At 42.7% G+C, this 10,648-nt stretch overlaps 1 protein-coding gene across 6 annotated transcripts in view; it reads right to left on the bottom strand.

Moving 5' to 3' along the window:
- Positions 1 to 6: 6 nt before the first annotated feature.
- LOC107272619 (probable phospholipid-transporting ATPase VD) overlaps positions 7 to 10,648 on the bottom strand; it is a 25,379-nt gene continuing 14,737 nt past the window's right edge. For 3 of the 6 annotated variants that reach the window (XM_015749927.2, XM_015749928.2, XM_015749932.2), the window contains 14 exons: positions 5,719 to 5,994; positions 5,472 to 5,640; positions 5,043 to 5,396; positions 4,659 to 4,951; positions 4,429 to 4,581; positions 4,082 to 4,346; positions 3,564 to 3,996; positions 3,108 to 3,478; positions 2,735 to 3,022; positions 2,382 to 2,633; positions 2,200 to 2,304; positions 1,932 to 2,119; positions 1,686 to 1,844; positions 7 to 1,036 (listed from right to left, as the gene is read on the bottom strand). In XM_015749927.2, coding sequence (XP_015605413.1) covers positions 985 to 1,036; positions 1,686 to 1,844; positions 1,932 to 2,119; positions 2,200 to 2,304; positions 2,382 to 2,633; positions 2,735 to 3,022; positions 3,108 to 3,478; positions 3,564 to 3,996; positions 4,082 to 4,346; positions 4,429 to 4,581; positions 4,659 to 4,951; positions 5,043 to 5,396; positions 5,472 to 5,640; positions 5,719 to 5,994 — 3,358 coding nt within the window. In that variant the 3' untranslated portion in view covers positions 7 to 984. Of the gene's footprint in view, positions 1,037 to 1,651; positions 1,845 to 1,931; positions 2,120 to 2,199; positions 2,305 to 2,381; positions 2,634 to 2,734; positions 3,023 to 3,107; positions 3,479 to 3,563; positions 3,997 to 4,081; positions 4,347 to 4,428; positions 4,582 to 4,658; positions 4,952 to 5,042; positions 5,397 to 5,471; positions 5,641 to 5,718; positions 5,995 to 10,648 lie in introns of all 6 variants that reach the window. The other 3 variants (XR_001539001.2, XM_015749930.2, XM_015749931.2) reach the window with 3 other exon arrangements.

Here is a 10,648-nt window from a genome sequence, read left to right as displayed (position 1 = left end):
CCGGCATGTGAAATCACGAAATATCTTTAGCAGATTCGCAAAACATGCGACGTGATTTACTACAGACGTGTAAATGCAATTATCGATATCCGTTCTTCGTCCTCAATTTTTCTTCGTTTCTTCCTCAAGTCAGTTTCCATGACGGCATAAAAGCTCTTCCATGCTTCTACGTTCCTTCTTCAGTCTTTCGAACGGTCTTGTTGCAAAACAATTCTCAAAAGTACCGACTGCTTTGGCCTTATATCTCCTGGGAGGTCAAGTGCCAGCTATTTTCATAGTACCACGTTTAACAGTGGGATTTTTAGAATTCTAAAAAAAAAAACGCAATTAGCCATAAGGAGGATATGATTAGGCTGACATTTCATAACGTCAGGACAAACATGTCATTTTACCCGAAGGGACAAAAGATAAGGAAGGAACTTTCACGTAGACCTCCTGGGCACTGCGTATTGTCTGTCTCCAATAGTGCAGAATTCCTTGTCGAGGGGACACTGTGTCTTAAGAAGTGATTAGAAAGTAGAACGAATGGCAAGTGATAAGTAGCACATTACTATAGCAAGTTTCAGACTCAAAGTATAACGTGACAAAGAGTTGCGCGGTGGGGCATGGTGAGGCAGGAGTAAAGTTCTACCCTTTTGCAGACAACGAAGAGAGGCGTCGATTGAACGGAAATCCGGAATTAAAGATTAAAATTAATGTCAAGAAGGAGCATCGTCGTTGCAGGTACAGGAGCGATTACGAAGGTTCGTCTCGGTGTTGTACACTGGTTGTTGAAACCGATGAGTGTGGGCCGGTCCAGGAACAAGATCAGTCCTTGTGGAGCGATCGGCCATTGTACTTTGGTGCGCCCTATCTGGAATCTCATACCCAGGATGAATCCTGTGCGTGTGTCCTAATGTCCCAATGTCCCATCCTCAGGATTATTGGTTCCCTGATGCAAGAGACACGGTGACTGCGAGAACGGAGAGGGAATTCCTCCTGGAGTTACGCGACGACTGTCGTTAAACCGTTATTTTTGGCCCCATAACCTTCAGGCCTAAAAACGTCAAAAATAAAGTATTTATAGATTTTGAAATCACTACCAAAACCTTCTCCGACTACGAAGCGATCAAAAGTCGTGCTGTGATATTTATTTTCTATCCATATCATGGCATACCTACCTGTCATGACTCAAGACTTGTACGGTTGAACTTGTAAATAAATAAAGCATGCGGAACTTACTTTCTGACATTAGCATTGAGCTCCGTTGAAAGCTTACTTGCTAGATCGATATGCTTTAATTTTGTAGAACTCGCGGTAAGGCCTTGAAGGAGCTTCTTTTTTTTTTCACGAAACCTTATGCAAGGTTTGCCAGGCGTCAATATATAGACAATGCCAGTAAGCCGAGTGTACTCTATTATAAGTATTGGCTGCTGAATATATGAAAACTATGTATGGCGCAAAACAATCAGGAAAAGTGTCTGGCAGAGCGTGAGCAAAACTTTCAATATAGCAAAGAACGGAGTCGACGAAAAAGTGAATCCTCAGCAAAGTAAAATTCACCTCTGTTACAATGAAATATTATGCTGTACAACTTGCGTGAATAATAATAATAATAATAATAATAATAATAATAATAAAGCGCTGGTGTATAAGGAATATAATTCGTTACCGTGAACCTCTGCGTAGTCACTGATCTGGATTACCTTATGGTAGCATGCTGCGTCGAACGCGACCAATCGGCAACAAGAGCCTCACCTCTTCCTGTTATCCGCTGTTGACCATGAATTCCTCTGGAGCTTTCGAAAACAGCACGTTGCATCATGTCCGGTGCCACGGACGCCTTGATGGCTCTGTACGTCAGTCTGTCGCAAAGAGTAGCAATTAATACAAAGTTCTTTAGAAACTTTAAACGCTGGCGAAAGTTCAGGGTAAACTGAATTATTGTATACCTGGGTAACAAGGCCAGCACAGATGCAAGCAGTACGGTTAGCCAATAGATGTGTCTACGAATGGCGACTAGAGCGACCCAATAGGAACCTGGTAGACCCATGCAATTTACACAGACTGTATTGTATATGAGACAGAATCCAAAGAAAATGCAAAGTGACGCCAGTATTGCGCCAGCGTGAATTATCATCTGAAAGAAATAAGATAATATCGCTATGATACTTCAGAAGATGATCTCAGCTTTGCTTCAGTATACCGTACGTTACTTACCCAAGATCTTGTTTCTAATGCAACATGAACCAGCATAACTATTATACAGGATGTTGTTATTGTAGTACCAAATTCCCAAATATCTACATCGGAGTCGTGATAGGCCTTTAAACATATAGATTAAATGATATTTGATCAATTAATGCTTTTACATTTATCAGACAACGTGTCGATCTACTCACGGCTTCGGTTATGAAAAATATAACGATGCTCTGATATAGGGCGTCGGCCATTGTTATCCAAAAGGAGTGAGGCTGATAAACCAGACCCAGCCGACCTCTTCTGTATAATTGAGGATTAGCTAGGAGCACCTGGTCCGAGGCTATCTGATCGTAAATGCCCAGAGCAAGTGGTGGCAGTGACGTGAAGAATAAATTGTACAGCATCAAGTAAATTTGGTCGATCATCACTGCTCCTGAGAAGCCGCAGTACAGCTGTACAAAGTGCAATTACAGTTGGATTATATTTATAAGATAATATTGCCTTATTAGCTCACTTCTTTATATGGTAATACTTGATGATCTGAATGACTGACCTGGAACCAGAATATAAGGAAGACGAAGGTCGCGTTCTTGTAGAAGAAATAAAGGATCATCCTCGAGAGACGATCGTAGCACCAATGGCCATGAAGTAGGAGGAGTCTGGTGAGCATGGGAAACCTGGCAATTGCGAAATCGGATGCCATGACAGCTTGCGTACCTTCGCGCCCTGAGACACCGACGCCGACGTCGGCTGTCTGGATCATACTGACATCGTTGGCACCGTCGCCGATGGCTAAAGTTCTCATGCCTAGCTGTTCCTTTACTATCCGGACTATGTATGCCTAGAAGACGAGATCCAGATAAGTGAGACAAGTTCAAATATATATCTCAAGATCAATCAATGCCTCAACAGGACGAGATGAATACCTTTTGCAGTGGAGTAGCACGACAAGCAAGCACACTGGCGCATCTTCGGGTCAAGTCGAGAAACGGTCCAGTTAGGCCTGATCTAGGATCCAAAATAAAGGTAAGCGTTTTCCCGTCCACCACTAAGGCCCTCTGCCTCCAGGAACCAATTCTGTGTGCTACATGTTCAGCCGAATCGGGATCAGCCAACGCATTTTCACCAGGATAGTCAACCATCCTGCTCGCAGTCTCTTGTTCAATGGCTTCCAGATAACCGTGGATCAGAGTCTCAGCGACTGTCTTGGACCTGGCCTGCAGCCTTAGTAGTTGCATGGCAGGGGAAAACAAGCGCGCAGAATACGCAATATTCACTGCAGTCTCCGGTTTGTCTCCTAGGGAAATGAAAAATCAGTCCAATCAATCAAAGACAATCATAGTGAACCACTGTACTGAGAAAAAGGTCCTTGCTTTACCAACCTGTCAAAACCCAAACGACGATTCCTGCAGCGATCAGAGCCGATATCGCTTCGGGTACTCCTGACTGAAGTTTGTCCTCAATTCCAGTGGCTCCTAAAAGAGTCAAGTGGGACTCGAGACTGGCGTATGAGTCTCGTATCCGACGTTCCCGACTATCCGTAGACAATTCGATCTCAACGTGTCTTTGCCTCCAAGTTTCATACTCCTGAAGAGTGAGAGACCGTCGCGCCATAGCCAGCGTACGCAGACCCTGTCTTGCGTAGGAGTGAAGCTGTTGTCTGATCTTGCTGATCATCATTGAATCTTCATCATTCGATGTCAATGATGCCAAAACGGTAGAATCAGCACCCTTGCTGTACAAGACTATTTCGCCCGTGTGAGGATGACGTACAACAATGGACATACATTTCCTACTGGAGTCAAACGGTAGTACCTGTAGGCATGATATATTGATATAATCTCCCTAGTTCCATTATAACTCTAAGCACAATTTTTACCACGAAACGTTGATAACTTACGTGAAGAATTTCAAAAGCTAGTGTCGACTTATCTGGCAGAGAGACAATAGCAGTGTTCGGGGTTCTTTTAACCAGCTTAACGTCGTAAGCTCGTGCGGCATGAACTAAGGCAAGCTCATCAGGACTCTCAGCTTCGTAAATCGATGGAGGTTCTGTTGACTGACCGTTACTCGAATTGAAATTGCGCGACTGCGTAGGTGACTGTTTTCTCGTAAGCAGAGACATGCCCAGGTTGGGGATAGACGGGACGTTAAGTAGTTTAGGCCTGCGATCACAGTGAGGTATCAGTAATCATTCGTCCAGAAACATAAAATGATATTTTTTTTTTTACTGACTCCACTAGCTACCTGGAAAGTTTACTAGCCACAGGACCTCGCAGATTCGTCGCGCAGGATGACGTTCTGTTCGTCGAGGACGCGACTGGCGAGAGCGGCGCAGCGGAATTCAATGTCGGCGGAGGACTTGGCGTTACGCTTCTGGATTCTGTTAACCTAACGTACCTAGTGATCAAACAAAATAGCGTCTAGTAGTGCTGGACTCTTTCATTTCCAAATGTTATCGAAGGACGATCACCTACCTAGCAGGACCGCCATTCTTCTGCGGTTCTTCGATAACTCCACTCGAGTTCATATTGTCGTGATGAGGATGTGCATTGACTACCACTGTATTGCATACTGCCAGAAGGACTAGAAACTCCTGAAGACGATGCCTATAGTTGCCTATCAATAAGTCTTCCTTCAATCTGGTATTAGCTATCAGGTTTTCACCCTCGCCAGTATGCGCATAATCCTGACCACTGATAGCGCACCTCCTGAATACCATTTTGTTTTCTGTAAGAGTACCTGTCTTATCCGAAAAGACGTACTGCACCTACGGAGAAGATCAGCAACAAAGACATTATCATTGACTTCGCGTCGTGGAGCAAGTCAAGAAAAAGTATAAATTTTGCAAGCGTACCTACCTGACCAAGTTCTTCGGTAATATTGAGTGCACGGCACTCGGCTCTCCGGCCGCTTTCTGAGTCATAAAGTGTCAGGTCATGTCCAATATGGTAGACTTGACCCACCTTAGCCATCTCAATGGTCACATAGAGACTAAGCGGTATCATCACTTGAAGGATGATGACGAAAGTCCAAAAGGTAAGCATACCCTCGTAGCTTGGATCCTGAGGTGTGGGAAGGAAGGGTACGGGTAACCCTGAGGTATACGTAGAGAGCCATAATCTGCAACCTGCTGCACCGACTATACACAATACCACCAGTATTACAACGCACCAAACCACATCCAGATTCATCTGTCGCTCTAGACGTGATCTCTGCAAATTAACAATATTACACGGTGACAAGGTACTGCTGATATAATTTAGCACAAGAATTTATTCAATCTGTACCTTGTATCTTGGTCCGCCATTGTTGAGCATAGCCTTGGTCTCATGACCAGCATAAACAACGATACCTTCAACAAAGTCTGTGTTCTTAAGCAAGCATTCTCTCAGCAAAAGGTTCTCCGTGGAAACAGGCACCCTGGCTCCACTAGGATGCACCACTGCACCATGAAACCTGAAGATGACAGAAAATCAGTGACAGAGTCCTCAGCACGTAATCAGGTTCAAAGATCCTGATAAAAAATGAACAAACCTATAGATCCTCGTACTCGGTTGATCGACCTCAACAACTGAGCGGAACTTCGAAGGTTGAAAGGTATCCTGAATATCCAGGAAGCCACGGACGACCTGGCGCTGCTTCAGGTTCGTCTCCCCGTCAAGATTGCAAGTATCCAGGTAGGCAAGACCCTGCGGATCGCTGCTTCTCAGTAGCAAAAGATCAGCCGGTACTAATTCATTGTTCGACAGATGAACCAGGTCGCCCACCTTGACGTCCTTCCAGGCCACCTTCTTGTACCTGTCACCCTCTCTGCAATCAGAAGCAAAACATTGATCGTCGATCCGTAACGCTACCAAAATAGACATCCTTTATCTTTGACCGATTCACGTAAGACAATAAACTCCAATAAACGAGTACCATTCGTACCATTGTTTACGAGCGTCATTTTACCGATATACATATATGCTCATGACCCAGACCCTATCACGTATTACGTGTTCTGACATCGTAATAGTAAACACGAAGTCACGCCACCAATAGACGTGTACATCAACGTTCAGATGCATCGTCCCTCGTTAGCCAACAGCCAACTATCGTGGCTAACAGCAACAATCTGCAGAGTAAATGGAACTGAGAAATATGGCTATCAAAGTCAAACGGATACACCACCGCATTGAATTAATTATGGAACTTCAATCAAGCCACATACATATCTGCCATGTTGTCCAGAAGGATGATGCATCTCTACAGCTAAGGCTCAACGTCGAAATCCAAGAGCGAATGGATCAGATCGTCCTTGGTATTAACATAATCAATGCGAATATGCTCGTTAAAATTTCAACAAGACTGTTATTGGCTGTATCGGTAAGATAGACGGAACAGTGCGGGTCTGTTACGAAAGTGAGCCGTTCACTTCGTAATGGGTGCGAAGTCAGTGGGACTTTTGAGAAATAATCCAACCGGCGGATAGAATCCGCCATTTCTCGTATAACGAGCTGGCGTTACCTGAAACTTTTACTCGAGCCATCAGGCTGTTGCAATTAACGTCAAACAAATTTTACGAAATGACTAAGAGGCAGCAAAGCGGAAAAGAAAGAAGTCGCGGCAGCGCGACAGTTGTCGTATCTCGGAAACTACGCGTATAGCCAACGGGGATAGCAAGTATGAAAATGACAGGGAAGAAACTTCCAGACAAAAGATCCCTGACCTTATGGGGAGAATGGCGAATTCAATTGAATCCAATGCACCCTCGTCTTTCTCATCGCTCTGTTAATGCCAGTGAACGTCGATTTACGTCATTAGAAAAAGGTATATTGCATAAAAGAAGTCCTACGGCTGCCCAAGCGTAACTAGAAGGAACCGTCTCACGTGCATGTACGTAATTTCGTAATGCGCCGCCAGCGGCGCTTTCGTCGTTCCTTAAACTGTCCGTTGTCGCTTGCCTTCTCTCTGTTTAATCTGCTTATGGCTTTTTCTCCGTCTCTTTATGTTTGTCTTAACACGATTCCACTTTTACGGTTCACTATGGACTCCCATATAACTTGCCCATCGACCATTCGAGATGCTTCTTTTTGTTTATTCTGCCGCGAACTAAGATCAAAGCCTACTTTATTTTTAGTGCTCACTATATTAAGTAGAGAAAAATACAAAAATAATGAAACTCAGCTGAGACGCGTAAAAGTTGAGTTGTAATAAGTCAACAGCCGGTACCAAGTTGTCGTTTACGTCTATAAATCCACACGAGTCAATTGTTCGAAAAGAAAAATCAACGCGGAATCAGCCAAGAGAAATATATTCAAATCGTCATCAGATCCTAAATAGGTAATTTTTAACTGAGTAAGCTGAGGTAGATTAAGGTAAATTGAATATATTAATTTAATTCACAGTGTCTCATTGTCCGACCAGCAAGTCATTACTAATCTAATGAATCGTAATGGAACAGCTGTTCGTCGTGTGGAATTTCAGGGAACGGAATCCCCGATTACAGCAACACGTCCATATAAAAATATAAAGTCTATTAATAATAAATAAGGACCGACTACTAGCCATATCGCGTCAACCCATTGCCAATGTTCTACATAAGAACTGCCTTTCTCGTTATTCTCTCGACTCGACACGAACAAAAGAGGATCGAAGTTATTTAAGTAATTTATCTCGGGGAGTCCGCCAAGTGACTATTGACAAGTGCTCAGGAATAGTGAAAATGGCGTCTCGAGTCCTTCCTACCGTTCTCACACTATTCGAAACCGCTGAATAGCTGTGAATGCCAATTAAACTTGCCGTTTCTAGCTCGTCATCATACTCGCGTGTGAACTCGGCTTAATTGTCAGTTCGTAGCTACCGGATGAGTCCAGAGTCACAACCAACCAGCCAATAACCAATATATGACGGCTGGTGGCATTATCAATTTCTCGTTTGATATCAACCTATAAGTAAATAAAATGGTCGCCTTTTCGTTTTCTGCTCTAATGATGGAATTTCATCAATTATTTATAACATACCGCAGCCATATGGATACAAATCGGCTCAATAACAAAATGAAAGAGGCATGAGGACTCAAGGGTGTCTAAATTATCCCTAAATTATTCAAATATAGTAATACAAGAATGTTTGACATATTTACGTTCTTGTTTGTGTTTTTATGTGCCTATGACATATAAGTAGATGGAGTAGGACAATGAAGTCGCCTTAACGACTTCATTTCAGGGCGTTCCGCAAAGCCGACGGTCACGCGTGGACTACTGACCTTCGGCAACGACTCGTGAGCGACGATACACCCTGCAGAGTTCATTCTTTGCGAACAATAATTCTCATTTTAATAATAAACAAATATCGATAACATAACGGAAAGAATACTCTGATGCGGGATATTAATTTTTCTCTATTTTTCTATTGATCCAATAATAAGTTTTCCGTGCAATCAATAATTAACTTTCAGCTGTATCAGCCGAAGAATCAATAAGCGTCTATTTAAAATTTGAAGCGTTGTGTCAATTGATACATCATTTAATCGCGAAAACATAATTTTACGTATAAAAGAAGTTGTTCACAAGTGTCACAAAGGTTTGGCGATCGTTCAACCGAGTCTGAAAGCGCCCCTCGAGCTCAGCATAACAAAACAAAATAGTCAATACAAAGTGCATCATAGTTTTCGTTGATTGAAAATCAAGGTCAACTTTACCGCCACGAAATGAAACCTCGTCTACATGTCAGAAGCAAGACAGCGGTTCACAGCGAGTCGGACATTCGGCCGTTTCAATGTACAACGACAAAACAAAATGGCAGTCTTACACCTGGCAATGTAACGACATTTCAATCTCTCGTGCATATCATAGAGCTTCTTTTCCTTGAGGATAAGGTCAATGGAGCTTCAACATGAGCTTTGGGTAATCAAACGTGTTATGCGAATATTCGAATTTCAACTAAAAATGTTAAAATAATTAAGCTATATATATTGTTATGCACCTAAGCGTTACTTAATTATTCACTAGGTTAGCATTCTTAGTACCACACGACAAGTAACCCTTTGTCAGCAAAGATTGTACTAAGGCGTTCAACTAAAGCGTGCTTGCATTATTTTCGACGCAACAAAGAGTCAGTCGTCGAACTGTAGGCTCCGAGTGAGCATCGTCCACTCGTAGAAAGAAAACTAGAATAAAACTGTGCCATTGCTAACGAAATTTGATGCCATAAAGAATAGTTTGCTTCTGTTATTTTAGTATTAATAAAAGTGTTGAAGATTATTTTACATCCTCACGGCATAACAATATATATACATATATATTTATATTTATATAGACTATATCTAATGAATAAATGAAATCATTGAAATAAAACATTACTAATAAAAATGGCAAAGAAAAAGAAAATGAAATATATAGTATTATACATATAAACTACCCGCCGTGTGCGTGAAACGTAATGGCCAAAAAATAGCCTAAAAGTTTGAGAGTCACTGTTACGAAATATCGTGATTAATGAGAAGACTCGGACTAGAAATTGAATATCGAGCCGGAGATTCGCCTAACGACATTGGTCAACCATGTCAATCGTGAAGGACGGAAGAGTCATGGAGCTACCACGTGACGATCAACCGATTCTCGCGTCGACGACGTCGTTATCCTCCAGTTATGATGGACAAACGATACGGGTTGGTATTTTGGTCTAATGAAATCCAGTTGGGCCAGTTAGAAAAAAGAATGTAAACAAATAAAAGAGGGTGACTGATCGGCGAAACCTCGTGTCGTAGGATCATCACGTGACCGTCGCAAAATTTCGGATCGTCGCGTCTTGCGTCTTGCGTCTTGCGTCACGGCAAACGGCAAACGGCAAACGGCAAACGGCAAACGGCAAACGGCGTGAAGTCAGTCTCGAGCGTTGGACGCGCTGACGGTTACCGCATTTAAGGCTTCCTTCTCTCAGCCGTAAAGTTCGTAATTCCATAAGACAGATGAGACTCTTTACGACCTTTACGTGTTCCTGAGAACGTTTCAAAATGTTTTAAAGAGACGAGAGGATTTGAAAAGGAAAATAGAACAAGTACTGTCGGCTTCAACGTTACATGGATGGATGATAGCTGGAACGTCAGATTAGGACAGTCGCATTTAAAATGAAAAATCCGAGCTTCACTCACAGACCTTAAAAATTAGAATGTTGGGAACAAATTTTGGTTCGTTGCGAAAAAATAAGGAAAAGAAAAAAAGTGAACTCAGTAAATTCCTTATCGAACCAGCAGCGATAACCGCGTCCATTGGAAGACCAATCCCGTTCACGCTAAATGACGTCACAAGGCATCGCGTGGGTCCGCTGGATGTAAAAGGTGTAAATTAATGAGTAAAGAACCTGGCTTGTTATTCTACAAGCGTACAATTTCTAAAGAAAATACCGGTTGTCAAAAAACGAAGACCAAGCCCGCAGAAGCTTTATTTGCTCTGTCCGAATGACTACCCCCCCCCCCCCCCCC

This window comes from Cephus cinctus, unplaced genomic scaffold (genome assembly GCF_000341935.2).
Source record: "Cephus cinctus unplaced genomic scaffold, Ccin1 Ccin1_scaffold1205, whole genome shotgun sequence".
Classification (NCBI taxonomy): domain Eukaryota; kingdom Metazoa; phylum Arthropoda; class Insecta; order Hymenoptera; family Cephidae; genus Cephus; species Cephus cinctus.
This window is presented reverse-complemented; position numbering and strand designations above follow the sequence as displayed.